At 37.2% G+C, this 22,044-nt stretch overlaps 1 protein-coding gene across 2 annotated transcripts; it reads left to right on the top strand.

Moving 5' to 3' along the window:
• Positions 1-344: 344 nt before the first annotated feature.
• On the top strand, positions 345-19,465 carry LOC139131785 (uncharacterized). Of its 2 annotated transcripts, XM_070698047.1 has the most exons (7): positions 354-522; positions 11,033-11,103; positions 12,940-13,344; positions 15,293-15,406; positions 18,048-18,066; positions 18,549-18,639; positions 18,753-19,465. In XM_070698047.1, the coding sequence occupies exons 2-7, from the start codon at positions 11,040-11,042 to the stop codon at positions 18,774-18,776; spliced, it is 717 nt and encodes a 238-aa protein (XP_070554148.1). In that variant the 5' UTR covers positions 354-522; positions 11,033-11,039; the 3' UTR covers positions 18,777-19,465. The 2 variants fall into 2 exon arrangements, with proteins under 2 accessions (XP_070554149.1, XP_070554148.1); XM_070698048.1 differs by lacking the exon at positions 18,048-18,066 and having other exon boundaries at positions 345-522.
• Positions 19,466-22,044: the final 2,579 nt, after the last annotated feature.

Here is a 22,044-nt window from a genome sequence, read left to right as displayed (position 1 = left end):
TCTGCTTATCATCACAGCATCTGTGAGTATATTAAGCAATTTTAGTTGCCAAATCAATTTTAGATTTTGACTAAAATAACACTTCACCGATAACAATGCATTTTACAAAATATTAAAATCTTCATTAATACAAGCTGAACAGTTAGCATTTTAACAAGTCACTTGTGTATTTTGATCGAAACTAGGCAGGAGATCTAGCGAGTGGGTTCCTGCTGAAGTCCTGCTTTGGTCATTACCGACTGAAGTTGCAATGTTGCCAACGAACTGTCTTGGTGACTTGCTGGGTTGGTGTCCGATTTCTAACCAGTTGGCTGTACTTTCATGTTGCCATGCAGAATAGTTATGTGTAAACAAGACGGTCATTTGTCAAATAGAAGGTGACGTCGACTCGAATGCCAACGTTTCAAACAAGTGGCTACCTTACCTACTCTTTCATTTTCTTTTCCGCATAAAACTTCCTCCCTCACGTCTGTATTGCTGTGAGTTGTCTGCTGTCTGTGCATTCAGGATAATTTGGCACAAGTAAGTTTTGAGTATTATTCTCATTTTCTTTTCGAGCATTGAGGACGCTACGAGAAGGACGCAACCATTGATCGTGAATGCAAGTCGAAAGTTGTTGTGTTTTTGCATTTTTATGGCCATGCAATGCTAGTCCTAAGTTGTGGATCCGAGCGCAGTCGGGTCTCTAGAAGAATATTATTTAATCTTGAGTTGACAGAACGAAAACCTGTAACATTTCCTGATCAGTACCTGTAAAAGGCCCTAAGAAATAACCCCTGAAACAGGGTCTGTAAAATTGGTGAAATTGTAGGGCTGTACGTACAGCAGGTGTGGCAGTACAGGAATGTACACAGTGATGTCATTTCTGACTGTATCCACTGCGCTGATACACAGATGGTGTGTTAGTGTTGAATTGACAGGATTTCACGCTGTAAATTTTCTGTGAAATGGCTCAATGTTGATAATTGATGAGGAAAGAAGAATTGTTGTGTGAACCTTGAAAACAATTCAGACCCTTCACAGGTCTGTGTCCACAGTACTGTGTACGGTACTATTATACTGGTGTTGTTATAGGCAGAAATTTCAGGTCTTGCACACTACTGTGTCCACAATCCTGCATACAGCTATATGTTGGCAGTACTAGATACAGGCATCTACTACAGCTCCTTGTACAACCTTGTCACGTCCTTGCTGACACAGACCTGTACCACAGGTTGTATCAGCGCCTGTGCAGGGTCTGTCACAAGGATGATTTTTTGCTCACGTGTTCATACACGTGGGCATATGTCGCAGCGATGTCTGTCTGTCTGTCTGTCTGTGTGTCTGTCTGTCTGTCTGTCTGTCTGTCTGTTGGTCCATTTTCTCAAAACGGCTGAACGTATTTCAGTCAAATTTGGTAGACATCTTCAGAATTCAAATGGCTAGAACTGAAAAGGTTTTGGTGGGCGTGGCTTGGATATTAATGAAGTTATGAAAGTTTTAATTTTTCTGTTAGGCGCGTATGACAAGTGAAAACAATCGACTGTTTGAGGGCGCTGTGAAATGTGCTTGTCCAGGTTGGCTACAGCATTCCCTGTGTGCGTTCCTAACACACAGCGTACACTGCGTACGTACGCAGGGCTAGCGAGAGAGTTGCCGACATCGACGGTTATTTACGAAAAAAGAATAAAAGACTGGCATTTTTGGAAGCGATCGAGTAGCTGAGGTAGGCAGGGATACGACTTGGGCCCAAGAACGCTGAATTTCGGCAGTAATTTGGCTTTTTACGTCAAGTCCAAAAATGGATTTGAAGTCACCAACTCTACGTACGGGTCTTTGCAGGGCTGTGGTGAGCGGGGCTATTAGCTGTAGCGGAACACACAGCATCGTACGCAGGGCTAATACGTTCTCTACCTAGCCTCATGGCATGGAAGTGCTGATGAATAATAACTTTGGGTCAAAGGTATTGAAGTGTCCAATCAGGTTCGTGCACAGAGTCCAAGGCCATGACCTACTTCATGTACTTCTGCATTGATTTTGCTTCGCCAAGAAACGTATTCGTCATTGTCCATAGAAGTATGTTTGCTCTCCTTTGAGGTTGTTTGTGAAACAAATTCCGGGATAGGCCTTGGAATACATACGATCGGCATCGCGGCAGTGCATGTAGCTAGCCCTACGAGTATGGCGAGAGTGTCCGGCTTTGGCTACGCCGCCTCCCACCTCCGGTAGGCGGCGTAGCCCCCGGCGTAGCCAAAGCCGGACACTGTCGCCATACTCGTAGGGCTATGCATGTAGCGTACCATGCTTGTGTAACTGCCGAGCTCAACGTGCATTCACGGTTGATACTCGTGTACAATCATGATGTGTTCAATTCTGATGAAGATTCATAAGTCTTACTTTTGCAGTCTTTTTCCGTACGATAATCCTGACAATACGTGTTACTGTTAGACGAGGTGGCCATTTTATGATAAGTTTCAATACTGCACAGCTACATAGCGTCACTATCGTGTGATCGAGGTACAGCGTTGTTGAACGGGATACAGAAACTCTGCAGAGGGAGAAACGATCGTTGACATGAACAGTCAATGTACTTCAGCACGTAGTCCGCAGATAGCGGATCGAGAAAATAAACGTGTCCCAGTAATAACGGAATATTTATGTACATTAACTCGATATTAATCAAATTTCCAGCTCATCGCAAAAAAATGTATTGCAAAGATTAATTTGTCACTGACAAATACTGCACTGTATGGAAAAAACAGTCTGTAGAATAGTTCAACTTCAAGTGGTATTACCGAGACAAACACTTGTGTTGTCAATTTTGATTTCATTTCATAAACTTCATACTTCATCGAGTATCGTGTATTTCAGCCTTTGTGAAGCCATTTTATTGATATTTTCAATTTTTGTCTTGGCTTTGTTGTGGAACATGTTGAATCGTCTCCGTGGACATGTAGGCAAAAGTGTGACGGGGTCGAAGTGACTTGGGTACCTGGGGCCGACCAAAACCAGTGTGAATTACTGGGGTCAAAGCGGACAGCGGCCGGGATGACGTGTTCCCCAAGCGAGCTACCTTCAGAAGTCTGTTTCATCGCAAAAAACGTCAACTTTTAAAACCCGTCATTTATTTACTGATGTTATTCTCAGCATCACAACATATACGCCTCTGCTATGTATCACAGCAATAGTTATATTTGAGCGCCCCGTAAATGGGATCGTTTTTTTGCGAACCCGGAAGTGTGTCTTGCTCAATGCATTTCCTACCCATAGCGAGGGAAACTGCCCGCGTTCCCATGCTCCCATGCACCCTTTTTCAATGCCAGTGCAACGCCATCTGTGCAAAATTTGTGGTTGTATGCTCCCGTGTGATGGAAAACCTCTCTTATTCTAACAATGACGTAGTTGACTTTGGACTTCGATTCTTAAATGTGATGTCCATGCAGTGAGTTTGGGTTGGCGCGCTTATAATGCAATCTTCGCCCTCCTGCAGTCCGATATCCCGCATTTTAGCGATATTTATCTGTTTTGACTTGACCAAAGTTGGCAAAACTTGCTATGTACATTAAAGATACTATGATACAAGATTATTGAAAGTCATTTGACATTTTTTTCAGCCAATTCCCAATATGCATATTTAATGAACCTTCCAAATTAGGGATATATACTGGCATTTACTTGATAAAATTTGGCGAAACATGGTGTGTACATTGATCATTATACCAGGTTATAACAGTATTGAAAGTCATTTTGCATTTTCATGTCAGCTAATTCATAATTTGCATAAATAGCTAACAAGCTTTCACGGTTTGGCATATAGAGCTTGAAGGACTTGGCCAAAGGTAATTACACATGCTATATTGTGATACAATGACAGTACTCAAAGAAATTAATTATTTTTATTTCAGCTAATTACATATTTGAATACTTAATGACCTTTAGAATTGATCTGTGGTGAAATTCATTGTGTTGATCATAACACTTTAAATGTAGCAAAGCATGTAGCAAAGGTTCAAACTTGCACATAAATGCAATATATAATGAAACACGTGAGCATTTCAGTTCATATCTGGTTTATGCTGTGTATGCCAGCCAATATTAATTTGATCAATCATGCTTTTCATAATTTTTTGCTCACGTGTTGACACACGTGAGCATATGTCGCAGCGATGTCTGTCTGTCTGTGTGTCTGTGTGTCTGTGTGTCTGTGTGTCTGTCTGTCTGTCTGTCTGTCTGTCTGTCTGTCTGTGGGCTCAATATCTCAAAAACGGCTCATCAGATCAGAATCAAATCTGGTACATAGATTCAGTTTGCAAATGGTAAGAACTGATTAGTTTTTGGTGGGTGTGGCTTGCTTACTTTTTGCTCATTTGCATAATTAATGATTTTAGAAAAAAACGGATATACATTGAGAACGATTGCACGCAATTTGATGAGATTTGCTACAAATGTTGATCACATCAAGATATATCAGCTGTGAAAGTTTGATGTGAAAGATGATTCCTAATTTGCATATTTAATGAAATTTCCTAATTAGGCGTATATATCTGAATTTACTTGATCAAAATTGACGAAACTTGGTATGCATATTGAGGATACTATGATTTAACATTATTGAAAGTCATTAAGAATTTTTACATCATCCAAATCCTAATTTGCATATTTAATGACCTTTTGAAAGTAAGGATATATATTTGAATTTACAGGACCAAATTTGATGAAACTTGCTATGTATATTAAAGATACTATGATAGAACATTATTAAATGTCATTAAGCATTTTTACTTCAGCCAATGCCTAATTTGCATATTTTATGAACTTTCCTAATTAGGGGTATTTATCTGAATTGACGAGACCAAAGTTGACGAAACTGGCTATGTACATTAAAGATACTATGATAGACGTTGTTGGAAGTCATTAAGCATTTGAACTTTAGCCAATTCCTTATTTGCATATTTAATGAACTTTCATAATCAGAGATATTTATCTGTATTGACAACACCAAAGTTGACGAAACTTGCTATGTACATTAAAGATACTATGATACGACGTTACTGAAAGTCATTAAGCATTTTACTTCATCCAGCTCCTAATTTGAATATTTAATGAATTTTTGAAATTAGGGATATATATTTGAATTTACATGACCAAAATTGATGAAACTTTCTATGTACATTAAAGATACTATTATGTAGGCTAACATTATTGAAAGGCGTTAAGCATTTTTGCTTCAGCCAATTCCTAATTTGTGTATTTAATGAACTTTCCTAATTAGGGATATACATTGTATACTTGGATTTATTTGATCAAAGTTGGCATAACATGCTATGTATATTGATGATTATACCAGGTTATACCAATATTGAAAGTCATTTCGCATGTCAGCTAATTAATAGTTTGCATATGTAATGAGCTTTCAAAGTTTGGAATATTTATTTTGAAGGACTTGACAAGAGGCAATTACACTTGCTATATAAAGAGGTGATACAATGACAGCAGTCAAAGAAATTAATTATTTCTATTTCAGCTAATTGCGTATTTGAATACTTAATGACCTATAGAGTTTAATCTGTGGTGAATATTATTCATTATGTTGATCAAATACTTTCAATGAAGTCGCAAACATGTGTCAAAGGTTCAAATTTACACATAACTGCAATATACAATGAAACACGTGCGCATTTACAGTTCATATCTGGTTTATGATAAAACATATCAATGTGGTTGCAATCATCTGACTACCTAATTTTTATCTACTGTACTTATAGAATGTACAGCCACGTAAATGAGGAATCACGTAATTAAATGTTATTTGAATAAAATAGCATAGAATTGTAAACAATAAACCTGGAGCATGAGAAGTGTTACAATGACATGTCTTAGTTGCTACTATCAAAGAAGTGATCATTTGTTTCAATATTTCTGAACCCGTCAAAACACGGAAAACTAAAGAAAACCTAAAGCATTCGGATCTCCCCACCGTATATTTTAAAAGCATTTAAGCGGACAACAAGCAAGATATTTTTCTTGGATTCATGTAGAACATACAATTTTGTACATTTCTTCACGTTCACAATGTATAGATGGCAAGGCCAGCGTGACTCACTCAATTTGGTGTTGGACATAAAGTAGTTAGATTTTGAGTTAAATTTACATTGTCAGACACAAACCCTAACGCAAACCTGCTATGGACATACGAAAATTGCACACATGCAATATTCATATTATGTGTTCAAAAATACAAATTGGTTATACGGCATCTGGTCACCAAAGCTAACTGCTGTACCCAAATTCAAATTCAAAAGCATACGCTGATTACAACCCCAGAACAATAATTCATTTGATAACGTGCTCGGGGTGTTAACCACTGACATCATGTTAAGGTTATGCACACAATACTGTCAATGGATCTTAAGATGTGTTTACTAAACACGATTTGAAATGTCAAAAATTAATATAAAGATTATGGTCATGAAGGTTTCTCAAATATGGAAGTTGACACGAATTTCTGTTTTTATATTTTTCCCCACCCAGTCTAGCAGTCTACTTCCCAACATAGATTCCCAACATATATTCATTACATGTTGGGAATCTATCTATTAGTGTGAACAATATCCCGTTGTAGTACTGATAGTTTTGGTGAATGGTTGCATGGGCTGGATTCTTGTTAGAACCTTTTTGACCTTACCAGATTACAGAAAAATAATACATCATTAAACACTGTGCCAGTTTTATGTTTGCCCATACCAAATTCCGTTTATATATCACTAAGTACAGATTGAGATAGTGCGGACATTCCCCTCTGTAATAGGGCCCTACACGCCAGGTTATCGGTCAGAAAATAGCTCATTTTTTTCCTTAAAGTTTTAGCAATTGCCATTCTGTTTTGCATCATTTTTGCAAGTTTGCAATTGCAAGTTCTTGGAGTACTTGAGAAAGCATGTAAAAGCACAGACAGTTGAGTCTCGCAGTACTGTCTATGGTTAAAGCAGCCGCTATTAATCTTGTCAAAACAGATCCTGTCTAATGTTTGTTTAAAATGCACTGTTATTTTTGGTATTTAATTCCTAAACCGGACTAGAGTCCACTTGTCAGCAACTATTATAATGCACTCTACACATGTACAGGCTGTGTCGATAGGCTGAATCATAATGATTTAGGGAGACAGTTGTGCACAAACAACAAAAGTAGTGAAACAGAACATAAAACAAGACAGTTAGTTGGGCTTTATTTATCACGAATCACTGTTTGAAAACTGCCAATGGTATATAAGGGACAGTAGCTGTAACTTTCAATGAGTATTTTATGATTTTCAGCTTCTTCTACAGCCCCTCTGAAACAACTAGAAACATATGGTGTTCTGCTTATCATCACAGCATCTGTGAGTATATTAAACAATTTCACTGTTGCCAAATCAATTTTAGATTTTGACTAAAAAGAAATGTCACCGATAATAAATTACCTTAATTTTTATGTTGCCATGCAGCTTATTAATATGCTTACAGGCTATGTCACCTGTCAAATCTTGCATATGATATATAACAATAATAATATGTGGGCGATTATCAACTTATGCAAACATTAAACTATCTCACGTACCGCGTTTTCGTTTTATTATCTGCACAAAACTTCCTTCAAGTTGGATCTTTGTATCTCTGAGTAATCTGCTGTTTTTGCGTTTCAAAAGCATTTTCTCATTTTGTGACGTTTGTAAGACACAGACAAAATCAACGAAAAGGGGGAAGGTGACGGTAGAAGAACCTAGCCACTGCTCGTGAATGCAATTCGACAGTACAGGTTGGTCGTGGTTTTGTGTGTGATTTGATGGCTATGCGGTGTCCTTCATAAACCCCAAGTCCAAACCCACTGTCATATTAAATTAAATTCATTTTTTTTTTGTAAATCCTGAGCTAATATTACTGAATTCGCTCATTGAACTTCGTTACGATCATTTTGTACGTTTAGGCCAAAAAATAGAGTGCCTTCATTCATCTGATTACCTTAATTGTTACTCAACGACTCTACAAGTTTTACAGCCAAACAAACCCGTAGATGTTTAATTATGGTATTTTTACATAATCAAATTGTAAAAAATAAAGACACTTAGAGCCCGAGAAGTGTTAAAATGACATTTTTAGTTGGTGTTGTGGAGAAAGAGGTTAGACCATTGTCAATAATTCGGGGCGCAATCAAACACGAAAAACTAATAAAAACGAAAAAGAGAAACAAATGAAAAAGTTCCGATCAGCCTACCCTATTTTTTAAAATTATGTTATCAGGTGACAGAAGCAAACAAAACGTTTCTTTGCCCTATGTAAAATGTTTGTATCTATATTTGTGTGCCAGTGTGACTAACTCAATTTTGTGTTGGACATTCATGGTTTGGTGGTAATTTCAGTAGGTAGACACTACTATATTATGAGTTCAAGCCCCATTATATAGTATATTTGTAGACATAACATGAACACAAAGCGGCAATGAACACAAGGGAATTGCGCCAAGTTTCAGGTTGAGGGTTCGATCAACTCCAATTCAATGGTATATGTTTAATTTGTTTACACAAAATCGCACAGATGTCTGTGATCCCGATAAAACGATATTTGTTTCGGAAATATTTTTCATGTTTTTAAAACATTTTTGAAAATATTTTCCTCGTTTTGAAGGCCTCCAGATATCAGTATGGCTTTGACCATTTCCTCCATATTACGAAATAAGATAAGGTAAAGTCATTAAAAACTGTACAATAAAAAATGAAAAAATATACGCAAAAGTTTGGCTAGATTGGTGTATGGGAAGTATTGTATTTTTGCTTTGAATATATAAAAATTGCGCATGTACTGAGTTCATGATCATAAGCGTATCATTAGCTCATAAAGTACTTAATGGTCGTAAAACGTCAAACACCAGAGCTGAGTACAGCAAATTTAAACTGCCACATAAGTATTGTCAAACATGCATCCTGCTTGCATCCTTTCTGTAACAGGAAGAATTAAGCTTATTTATTGGCTAACGGACAATGGGTGTGAACTCCTAACATTTGGTGAGGTTATGTACACAAGTAGTGTCCACGGATCTGAAGACTTGTTTACTGACCGCTATTCGATTAGATAAACACTGCAAGGTTTCTGGTCATAACCGTTCCTCAAAAAGTTGGAAGTCGGCGCGAATTTTTAAATTTGTTTTTACTCCTTTTCTTCCAGTCTGCCAGCCTACTTCCCGCCACATTATTCCATTCTACAGACACTCAATATTTTGCCCTGTAACTTTGCAATATTTGAGATTCAAATTACTGAATAGCACTGTGTAGAAATCTGGTGTACAGTGCGGAGGTTCTTAAAGCGCCATCTTGTGGCGTATTATTTGTTTTCCTTCTTGTTTTTTTTTTTTTTTTCAAAATGTGTCTCTTTATTAGAACTATGATAACAAATAAGTTTAACAATACTGATAAATTCAAGACACATCTCATATTCTATGCTTGGAAAAGAAAAATCACAAAGATGTAATTAAATCCCCTACAACTGAATATTTTTCTTCATCTGAGAAATTATTAGCTCCTCTTTAAGAAGCCGGTACATATGATTTACACCAATTATTTTTGTTTTATAAATTGTAAAAGCAGCAATAGAAAGTAGCAAGTTTACACCATCAAACTTGTGATAATAAATACAGTATCCGTGTATGATATGTTTCCAATGTAGCTGAATATTAGTTTTCATACTTCTGTTTATGGAATTATTTATAAATTCCCAGAAATGTCTTACAAAATTGCATGTGAATATAAAATGCTCGCAGGAGTCTACTTGACCGCAAAAATTACAATTAGCAGTATCTATTAATCTCCATTTACAAAGGTTGTAATTATGAGGTATTTTGTTATGTAAGAGGAGATAATTAAACTGTGCCACCTTCTTGATATAAAGATATTTTACTTTAAAAGCCCAGGTCTTGCTCCAGCTTGTATTGTTTATATTTAAATCCCTCCAAATTAAAGGTGCATATGATTTGTCGGATTTTCTGCTTACAATGACCAAATAGAAATCTTTACATGAAAAAAAAGATATATCTTTTGTTTTACCGTCATAACCGTATCTGAAAATTTTTCTTTTTCTCTGAACAATTATTCTTCCATGAACATCTTTCATGAGAGTCATCCATTCTCTAGGAATTGCCTTTTTAAGTATTAACAATTGCACAATCCAATTCCTGCTGGTTTTTAGGATATCTTTCAAAAGTATTGAAGATAGATATTGACCATTAAAAAATACATCAGTAAGATAAACTATACCACTGTCGATCCATTCTTTAAAAAATAGAGGCTTGTTTTTACATTGGATTAATTGGTTGCCCCAAATTATTTGTTCTGCAACGTCATTCGCTGTAACAGCTTGTCGTACTTCATAACCCTTGACTTCATACCATGAAAGAAAGACCTCCTTATAGAAAGCTGGGAGGTGTCTTGTTACAAATTTAACCCCCTTTTTGTCTAAATTCAGAAACGGTATCAATTCGCTCCCTCCATACGTACTGAAATGAAACTGTGGTATTATCTATCATCCAAGTATTTTCTCCACCTTTGATAAAACGTGAAACCCACTTGCATTTCAGGGCTTTTATCATAGCATCAACATCTATCATTTCTAAACCCCCATTCTCAAATTTGTTGCTGATAATTGAACGCTTAATTTTCCCCGTTCTTTCTTAGCTCTATCAAACACGGATCCGAATATGATCAGAAGGGGGCGCTCTCAAATGTTACACACGCTGGCTAGTAACATTTTACGTTATCATTAGTCTAAGAGAATCAGTGTTAAAATTGGAATGTTTTCAAACACCTCTGGAAAGGGTATGAACATTGAGCGTTAAAATATGAGACACTGTCGGGGAGGTGTGAAATTATAATCAATGTCAAATAGTTTTGAATCACAGCATAACTCTGTTGGCATAGGATCCAGATTTTCCGAAAAGAACGAAACAAATTCTCCATTTGTCCAAAATCTAATTTGTGTCTTCTTTGATATCAGACATTTCAGTTGTTTCGGAAATTTTTGTTTATTAGAAACGAGATGACTGGACGATTGCCTATCAACTTTGGACGACTGTTTCTGATCGCATGGGTGACTGCAACAAGTAAGTATAGAAACATCGTTACAGAGTCTTTGGAGTCACAGTGCTATGTTCAGAACACCTCCCACCGAAGAGACGCATGTTGTGAAGAGGTTAACTGCATTATACTGAAAAGACCTCATAACTGGCGGAGAGTGCGTAGCCACGCACGTTTAACTCCTTGACAACGTTAAAGTTCCACTGTTGTCACAAGTGCGCTTGCGCGCATTGTTTGCTGATAAACACATCAACCCTGTAAAACACATGTGTTTTGATGAATGTGAGACGAATCTCTGCCATAAAACCGAAGTGGTTGATTATTGGCAGGGTGGCGGCGTCCGAGTCCATTTTTATTTGGCGGTGATTATTGAGGCATTCTGCATGTTTTCACATATAGTGGGAGCAAGGTGGGGACACTCCAGCGCACCGGTACCGCGACGACTAATTCCCTTCAAGTGCTGGATATTTCCAGCACCATAAGAAATTGACATATGCCTCGAGTGCTGGTGGAAAAAAAACCCAGCACGATTTAGTATGCACATTTGCATAGTTTTATACAATTATCGATATTTTACATATTAAAAAATTACAAGCGACACGTATATTTTACATAAAAATTAATATTTATTAAAAATAATAATTCAATTAACAATGTTTTAAATAATACATTGGTAATTTAATAATTAACTTTAAATTTAAATTTCGGTCTCAGTATATAGCAAAATTATTGGTGGTAGTCACAAGTGCAAAAACTATCCATTTCCCGACCTCTACAAGCAGAGCGAATATGCAGAGAAATGAGACACAATGTATTGTTGTTCAGCTGTAATACCCATTTCTGTCATGAACAAATTGTGCATGATCATGTCATATTGTCTATTTCAAGGAATTTTGAAGGAATTAGAACTAGTTTTACCCTTAGAATATCTCAGACTTTTATCATTTTTGTTTTGGGGCATATAGGGGATCGGAAGTAAATTCAATAAGTGAATTTTGCTGACGCATTTATTTTGCTTGCATGTAGTTTTACAGGTACATTAAGGATCCAAGACACCTTTGGAAGGTTTCTCTGTCAATAATAGAAGTGTTAAACCCCCCAAAAGTATATATTTTCTGAAAGCGTAGATATAAACATACTTGATCATGTACATAACACTATCATTATTTACATACTGGTCTTGTGACAGGCGTTTTTGGAAACCTTCCATAAATCGGTTTTGCAAAAGCGTTGTAATTTTTCCGATCGAAATTTGTGAATTGACAAGCCTGAGTATTATTCTTCAAAACCGTGTCTGTGATTTTTTCTCTGGGCTTCCGTTCAAATATTATGACGCGACAATTTCCTTTCCCGTAATTTCACCCTAGATTATCATCTTTATCAGTTCATAACAAGAAAGCTAAGGCGAATAAAAGGAATCGCAGACACAGTTTTAAAGAATAACACAAAAGCTTGTCAGTGCAGAAATTTCGACCGGAAATCTTATAGCGCTTTTGCAAAACGGTTGAAAAAACGATTTTTAGAAGTTTTACCTGTCACGTGACTAGTTTGTAAATAATGATAGTGCAGTGCACATGATCAGGTTTCCCCATATTAGGGCTTTCAGAAAATAAATACTTTTGGGGTGTTTAACATTTCTACTATTGTTACAGAAATAACCTCGAAAAAGGTATCTTGGATCCTTAGCATAAAATCCAATAGTATAAACGCCTGCACATATTTCCCAGTCATTGCAATATCTTTATACAACATTCTCTCGTGGTCTTGATGCAATTTCGTCCGGTGTGACCGTGTAAAAAATGGAACAGATAAAATCATAGAGAAAAAAGCCAAACTAGTTTGTTTTCTTGTCGGTTTTTTAGTTTTATTTCAGGTTGTCAGTTCTTACCCAAGAATCAGAGGGCCAAATGTGACTTATCATGTCGAAGAGAAAAGTCGAGTCGTATTCACCTGTTCAGTCGACTGGGGCGATGATGAGTGGAGCAACCTAGAAGTAATCTGGGGATTTAAACGAGAGAGCAGTTATTCATTTACTAGGTACTGGGACAAACTTGCCTACTTCACAAAATATGGCGGACTTCGCATGACGCTAAGTGATTCTCAAAAAGGAATGTACATCGTCGAGAACGCTGGATTGCCGGACAACAGCACTTGGACATTAACCGTTCCGTCTGCTACACTTGAATTAGCTGGGGACTATGACTGCTGGGAAGACTTTGCATATTGGAGTGAGCCTTCACGACCACACGGCGTACTCATAGTGTCAGGTATACTTGCATAAAGCAACGAATATTATCAGTACATAGTGAGAAAGCAGAAAAACAAAATATTTGGTGGATATTTAGAGGTTATTACCCAATATCGCCTGTTCCTGTGTCGTATCAGCATGAGTGTCATTTGTGCTGCGTCAGACACGAGACGAAGTCGAGTGTCTGACGCAGCACAAATGACACGAATGCTGATACGACAAAAGGAACAGGCGATATTGGGTAATAACCGATTTATCATATACCCATGCCCATAATTTTAGGGAATTTTCATTAATAGAACGAAAAACCTTAAATTTTGAGGCTTTACTTTATTACGCCTTGCGCATAAATATCAGAATGTTTATGTGAACAGGCTTCATTCATAAAGTATTCGACGAAGATGTCAACGCGCGACATCGCTGCAAGTCGTCCATATCTCAATGAAACCCAAGAAGAAAGACACTGGGATACAAAAATCGTCATACAGCAGGAATATTTTAAGGTGCAATATGCTATTACAACTGTACCCGATCAAAAACTGCTCAGCTTTTAAATCTATCCTGATTTCGATCGTCGTACGGCACGGAGCTCGCGCGGAGAGGACGCCATTTTGTTAGTTTACCCTTCGAGTTGCCATGTCAACAGTCGTCGCGCGCGCGACATCGCTGTCACGCCACGCGCTCACTACCTGTTCGATGGAGACCGTGCACAGTGCCGGCGCCGTGCGAACGGCAGAATGTTTGCTAGAACTTGACCAAAATAATACCATGGGGAAAAAATTTCAAGACTCAACGTGATATTCCCGTATTTTGCAACCAGAAATACTAGTGTTCCTCGAAGCCCTTCAAGTTTTTACGTCGGCGACATCGCTTCGCAAGCGGGGAGCGGCAGCCATTTTGTTGTTTACGTGTTTACCAACAAACTGCTAATGTAGTTCGGGAAAGCTCTAAAATGATGACGTTCATCGTGCATATCTCGACGTTTACCGTGAAATATCACGGCTGATATTTTACGGCGAACGTCACTAGGATGTAGCAATATGGGCATGGGTATATGATAAATGTATTTTATAACAGAGGCAGAAATGGTAGGGAACAATAGTACAAGTATTTTCCTTTTCACTTTGCACTGTAGCCCTGATGAATATATTCTATATAATATGTAACAGGTCTGACCTGAGAGCGAGCGCAGCGTAGGGTATATCGTCATTGATGTTTTCAGGCGAAAGCATGCTAATTTCTGTGTTTGATGCATGATGCCATTGAGGTTGCTGTTGTTGTGAATTGTTTTCTAGAATAACATTTATAGCAATTTAACTGCCAAGTTCACTAGCGAAAATTATTTAAAACTGGTAAATTATATGATTCCGATCAGTTATTATATTAAACAGGGGCGGGAACAGAGGCAGTCTAATGTAAAACACGTACTTGATATCCCGTCGGTAGCTAGCTCTCAGCACACTATTTTTAATTCTCGCGTGAGTTGACCGTTCGTTCTCGCGAGAGTAGGCTTGTTTCAAAATGGCGGCGCCTAGTGATGACCGATCCGGGCCTTCAAAAGTGATCGAAAATAGTCATTTTGAAACAAATTTCACGCTTTCTTTGGAACAGAGAGATTCTTTTGTCGGCAATACACATTGTCGAGTAGTTTTTGTGGTAGATGATATCTTTAATTTCACGCAATCCGTGTAAAAGTATTCAAAATGGCCGCCTCCATGGAACTGTGCTCTCTTTTCAAACTCGTAGGTATATAGAGATTCCATTCCAAATTTCTTGTACACGCATTAGTCTTAATGCTCGCTTCGCGAGCGGCCTTCGGCCGCTCTCGCTGCGCTCGCTACTAGTTTATTTCTATATATAATTTCTTCCTAGGTTGGCATGATCGTATAAACTCTGGCCTCCTATAACAGAAGCGAGTCTCCAAAGAACTATTTATATAACCCAACTCTAAAAAATTCTTTTAACAGAATCTGTATGCGATGCTCTCTGCCATTTTCTTGTGGTTCTGATGGTCATTGGATTACTGCTGTTGCTATTCTCACCACTTATAATCTTAGGATGTTACCGTTTATATAAGAGATGTAAGTATTTAATGTCAATATCTTCATATAACCGATATCGTTGTTCATTTAAGGGTGAGATGCACCGTTAACGATACCTATTATTCTAATCCAGTGATTCTCAGTGAACATGATGTTTTTCACCAATAAAAGAACACGTTTTCTGTAAGGTCTATATCTGAAAAGTATAGAAAATGTGTTTATTTTCCAAAATATCTGTGTTTGTTATTTTTGGTCAAAAATACGCTTTTTGAGTTTTTTGTTTAACTTAAAAAAGTATCTCAGGAAAAAAACTTTCTTGGAATTTTTTAAAAATGAACAATGGCATGTGAAAGTAACAACTCCGGTAATTTATTTTATTTTGAAAAACAGGTTTGTCACTTTCACACCCCAATGTACAAAAGCCAAACGGAATTTAACAATTCTAAGACCCGTTTTTTCCTAAGATACTCTACTCTTGATTGGCTGTGTACAGATCGCCAATCGGCCCACTTCCTCTATACTTACATTTTTCTTAAGTAAGAATAAAAACTCAAAAAATGCGTATTTTTGACCAAAACAAACAAACATCCACATATTTTGGAATATAAACACATTTTCTATTATTTTTGGATACAGGGCTTACAGAAAACATATACTTTGTTGGGTCACAAACATCATCTTCAGTGACTAATACTGGATTCAAAATAAATATCGTTACAGGGGCATCTCATTCTTTATATGTTCATGTTATTGTTCTCTTATTTAAATACTAAAAGTTTGCATTACTCGCCAAAAAATATCGTTAATATGGTTTGATTACCAATGGAAAACTGAACGGACAACTCTCTAATCAGGACATCTGATTACTGACAAGTTTTTAAAGATAAACGATATCAATTGAATATCACTTGTCGATTAAGGACACTTCTCTACTGAGGAGAGATTTTTCTGTTTTCGAAGTTGTTCTTAATGGACAGGTTTCATTCTATTTCTGTTACGTGCGTTGTCGATTACTTTGCTTCAAATAACGATACAGGGAAAAATAAAATGTTTGATGTTTAACAAATCTAAGTCGTCCAGAAAGTTTCTTACTCCATGGGCGTTCAAATGAGCTCCAACAAGTGGCAGATCAGAAAAGAATGGTAAAAATAGATATTAAAGCTCCACTATCTGTAACTTTTGGCCTTTTTTCTATATTTTTTGTTTCAAATGGTAATCTAATATGTTTATTTTCATACTAGGCTAACTAGAAGCAAGTATGATTCAGAATCGTACCATGCACTACAACCAAAGCACGCGAGGTTTCGTTTAGTTATTGTCCTGACCTCAATAACAATCTGTCGACACTCGGACTACGTTATCCCTCTGATGCGCATGCGCACAACATTCAATATGACGTCTTGCGAAGCTTGCGCGACCGCCGCTCAATCCTCTGAACAGGTGCAGCCAACGGAGCTATTCATCGAAAAAGCTATTCCGGAAGCAATTTTTGAGGGCAGGGGAAATTTTAATTTTGCTAGGGCAATGGACATATTTTTAGGTGGCAGGGGAGCAAATTTTACGGTTTTTTTTTGTCGGGCAAGGCAGATATTGGTTGATTGTCCTTGGGACAGGGCTTAGCGAAAAACGAGGAGAGGGGAAGCTACTTTAAAACGGGGACAGGGGAAATTCAGCCATGGTGTTTCCGGGGATGGGGACACAGGGCAAGTACTTATACCTTTTAAAGGTTACCCAGACTACTTAGCCTATCGATTGACCCCACATCTCACTCTATGTACTGGGAGATGGAAACCAAATACAAGGCCACTGCAGTATGTGTCTGCATGGGAATGTAATTTTCAGGGGATTTTTTTTTCTCAGGGCAGGGGAAAATCGACAGGTCTTTTTCATCACAGGGTAGGACAGCTTCATGTCTGCAGGGGAAATGGAATGACACAATTTTGAGGGGAATTTTTTCAAGGGCAGGGGAAATTGGCAAGTTTTTTTTCGCCATGGGGCAGGGGAGCTTCAAACATTCACAGTGGGGAGGGGAAACAGGCAAAAATATGTGGGGAGTGGGTAAAAATGAAGTGTGAGTGTAGCAGGGTAAGTTGAAAAATGTTGAGTGGGAGGGCAAATTATGAACAGCTAATTAATTACCCTTATGACTTAAAATAAGTCCGTTCACATTTCTTGCCATGCACAATATATCTTATCATAGTAAAGACCCCTTGAAAAGTGCATTGTTCGTTGGCTGCACCTGTCTGAAGCGTGAGAGATCGACTGGCCGGCAAAAAAAACAACGATTCCTTGAAGAAACGTGCAGATGTCAGGCGAAATGCCGGAAAAATAGATATTTGGGGTGAAATTGGGCCTCGGGAATTGGACATCGCGCATGGGCCGGCGATGTGGAATGCCTGCTCTTCTCCAAGCGGTAGCGTATAGCGCCCCCAGCAGTTCATCTGACTAAAAAAATCCACCGGCGATTGAGTGATATATATATTGCGTGTACGTCGCCAAAACTTATTTCATCATAAGCCAACATTTGACAAGAAACTGGTCACTCAAATGAGTAATTTAAGGAGTGCAAAAATGTCAAAAGTTACCAATAGTGGGGCTTTAAGTAATAATATTAAATACAATATGTGCAACAATGATATCCATTTGCATGAGATACGCTTTTTTTCTTTGTCATTTTTAGATCGTCGTTCCAAAAATGGGTAAGTAGATTAGTCCTTCATATGTCTTTAATGTGAATTTCATGTATAAATTTATATTTTCAAGACAAAATGAAGTATGTTTTGTTGTTGCGTGTTGTTATCGTATATTCATGTTTTACTCCCCAAGGACATGTTTAAGTAACCAGATTTCTTATCCAGTCAACACAGTTTCTGTGAGAGTAAGGTTCTCTGTCTTGTTGACATATAAATTCTAGCCGGGACTACATGTCACTTTCATACCACATCAGTTCAACTGTCATGCCAACAGACATAAATGCCAATAGGTATCGCATACCCGGTTTCGAAACCCATCAGATACTATTTGATTGTACATATTTATAGGTTGGGTTTAGAAATTGAACCTTGTGTAGCTTACCATTTTACAAGGAGTTATAAAAGAACCTGCGACTGGCACACACACAATACAATGGCACTTACCATTGCTTTCACCATTGCTTATACCTGTATTTGTTATTTTGCAGCCATAGTCAGTCTGAACCCTCTCAACCACAACCACATGACTCAGAATTAGTAGTAGTTGGAATTGAATACAGTGAAGTCGTAATAACAATGGTAAGTATGCATTGGAATTGACACCTTGAACCTAAAGCCTTTTATAAAAATAGTCAAATTGAAATGTGTAACTGGCAATCACTTTCAATAACCTTTTTTCTTCTTAATTACAGAGCGAAATTTCAATTGATTCCTAACTGATGATCAAGTATAGAATTTAAAAATGGAGCTTTCAAAAACCTGGACGTCGCATCCTTTGGTTCCCATTTTACAATATTACCCAAGACGACAAGCAGCAAGGAACATGGAAAAAAAACATCAACATATCTCTGACACTGACACTAGACAACTTCATTGTAAACAGGACATTAATTCTAATGTAGGGTTAAATAGTGTTCTTAGATTAAGGACACCGTGCTCCACATCTATCGCTGGAAAAAACCCAAATATTTGGCCTATCGTTACATCTCATCGTTGAATTATTGAATGGTGTAACGATAGACTTGAGCGGTTTAAATCAAAGTAAAACTTAAGTTGCCCACGCGGAAATAGTTGAAAAATGCAAGATTAATTGAATAATAGAATTTGTCACAATAAAAATTTACAAAAAAATAGGATATGCGTTCCTATGATATAAAAGCAAGCACGGGGTCTCTGAAGTTACACGGGCGTATATAAATAATGGAATAATACCAAAATATTTCCATTGACAAAGTTTACATGACACATGAGCATTAATAACTCTTTTACTAGAGTAAATGAAGCAAGACAATTAGTTTTAATAAAATGAACAAACAATGTGCATTTTTCAAATTACACTGTACAATGACAAAGAACAAACTCAGGAATTTACACAACAATTACAATAAAGTTAGATAAAGTTAAACTTTTGAAGTGTAACTTTGGAATTAATTGAGTTGTCACATGAATGATTCCAGATGGGTTGTTTTGTCGGACTGTTAAGTTATGCATTTCAAATTGTGTAGGAGCAATGACATTATCAGGTCAAAGTAAGTGAATTTGGTATGATTGACAGTTGACATCTTTCACTATTGTTTCTGTGCTCCCTGGAGGTGAATGCCACAGGCTATAATTGGTTATTAATTATGGTCGGCCCTTCAGAAATCTGTGGAGAGAAAAAGGGATATACATATCAAATGTATGCAAATATATGCAAATGAACTAATTATGATATGGGAAACTCATCAAACTTTCAAAAATGTATTCCAAAAAATATTGCAAAAGGTATGAGGACTCATAGCATGCTCATTAAGTGAAAGCATATATGTTAAACGAACCTTGGATCAAATTTATTTCATTCAGTTTTGTTCATGGCCTATCTTAAAGGCATCAAATGTATTACTTCAAAAATTAATTTCTGCCGAACTATGCAACCAACAACCCCCAAAACCTGATCGGATCTAGTTTCCATCCTAAAGATTCTGTGAACCAACACACAGACATATTACAGACACACATACAGACTAACACATGCCAACCTATAACAGGGGCCCACTTAGGTGGGCTTCGCCCACGGCGAGGGCCAAAAATGCCGGAAAATACATTTTTGAAATTTAGTCACATTTTTATGAAGTTATCTAAAATCCAGCGTGTTTACTAGTTTACCTTGTTGTAGCTTTACAATAAAATAAATCTATAGTTTTAAGACAGGTCGTTACGGTTGTGGACAGTTTAATCATAGAGAAAGATAGATTGTCTATGTTACTCTGTGGTTTAATTAACAAGATTATTAGACTAACTGTACTCAAAAGATTTTTAAGAGAAGCAGATACAAATAGACAACATGCATGGTACATAATAATCACATGTCACGCTCACAACCATTCTATTAACTTTATTACTCGTGTAATTACTTTGGAGATATTTCACATTAGGCCAAAGTAATTAAATTCTTTGTTTTGCGTCCCAACCCGCTTAGGTTTTTAAGGTTTCATAAAGAAAACACACAGTGTATTGAATATGAAATTTTAGGACATGGCCGCTTAGCTTTTCTGAACTAAAATTTTGTTACAATTTTTATTTGCTGCAATCAAATTACATTGTGTTAATTTTCTTGTGTGTGTTTTTCAGCCGCTTAGACGCGTACCTTTTCCCATTTAGAGTGGACGCAAAACAAAGAATTTACTTACTTTGGCCTTATGGACTCAACCTCTTGGAGCCACAGCTCACCTTCTTCTCTATACAGAGACACAATCCGGGATTCCCTTAACCATTATTTTTATATACTTGTGGTATGCCCTGGTGTATTGTAAGATTAACATTGCGGCAGGTTATGATTTAGCACATTTCAGTCAGCAGAAGAAAACTATCATGGTCCCCAAGAATAAACCATAGTAAGCATAAGTATATATCAAATGTGAGCAGTTGTGTCTCTTTACTAGTGTATCATGTGGTCATGATAACGTTTTTTTTCTCAGACGGTTGTGAGCATGTATATTTTGTCGGAACTACAATACTAGAGGCAGCTACAGTAGCGAGGCCCCATGCAAGTAGCAGATGTTTAATATTCTATAATGGGAATGGTCAAATCAGGGATTTTACATCAATAATTACACAACACACTCATAATAGCGAGTGATTTATTTACAGCACAATATTTGTCTCGCATAAAAATGCAGACAAGCACTGCATTTTTGCGGATAAACCACAAGTGCCTATACTTCACTGATGAAATCATAGTCAACTTGAACAGAAACCTTGAGGGTGATACAGTTTTGGTTTCTCAATAGTAAACTACATTTATACAGAAAATATTTATGTTATGATAATACCATTCTAATCTCAAAATATAAAATCCTGTCAAGAGATTTACGTGCAGTTCTCCTTAAAAAGACCTTCCTCTTAATCCCCATTCTTGGCTGTAGATCCTACACAGTTGCTTTCGACAGTGACATGTTGGTGGTGCTGTAAAAAATTTTGTAACGAGCGTTCATTTCGATGAATTACCCTTTGTTTACTTACAACTCATACCATATATAACACCGCAATTCTATGGTTAACTAAAGTAGCCTCCCTTGACACGTGAACATCAACCGAACCCAAACTTTTAAATGCCACGAAAATGTAACTTGGAAGTGTGCCGCCGTCGGTAAGCATCTTTATAATGTCCTCAAGTAATGTATGGATGTGTACAGTTGTACAAAAATGGTGCCAACTTTATAGCCATTATCTTAAAGTCGGAAATAACGACTTTAATGTGAATATGGCGGATAAACTCATAAGATTACATGTGCTGTAAATTAACATTTCACATCGAATTTTATAGCGCCATCTCCGGCCACTTGTTGATTTTCTGTGTTGTAATCGATTGTATTCAAATGAACACATTAGACTCTGAACATTTTACTGGCCGTATCTAAAGAGAAATAAAAGATTCTTGTTCAATCGCCTCTTTACTGTCACTGTCGTGCATTGATGTTATACATTTTGCGGGAACAAGGTTAT

The sequence above is a fragment of the Ptychodera flava genome, chromosome 4 (assembly GCF_041260155.1).
Source record: "Ptychodera flava strain L36383 chromosome 4, AS_Pfla_20210202, whole genome shotgun sequence".
NCBI classification, from domain to species: Eukaryota; Metazoa; Hemichordata; class Enteropneusta; family Ptychoderidae; genus Ptychodera; species Ptychodera flava.
This window is presented reverse-complemented; position numbering and strand designations above follow the sequence as displayed.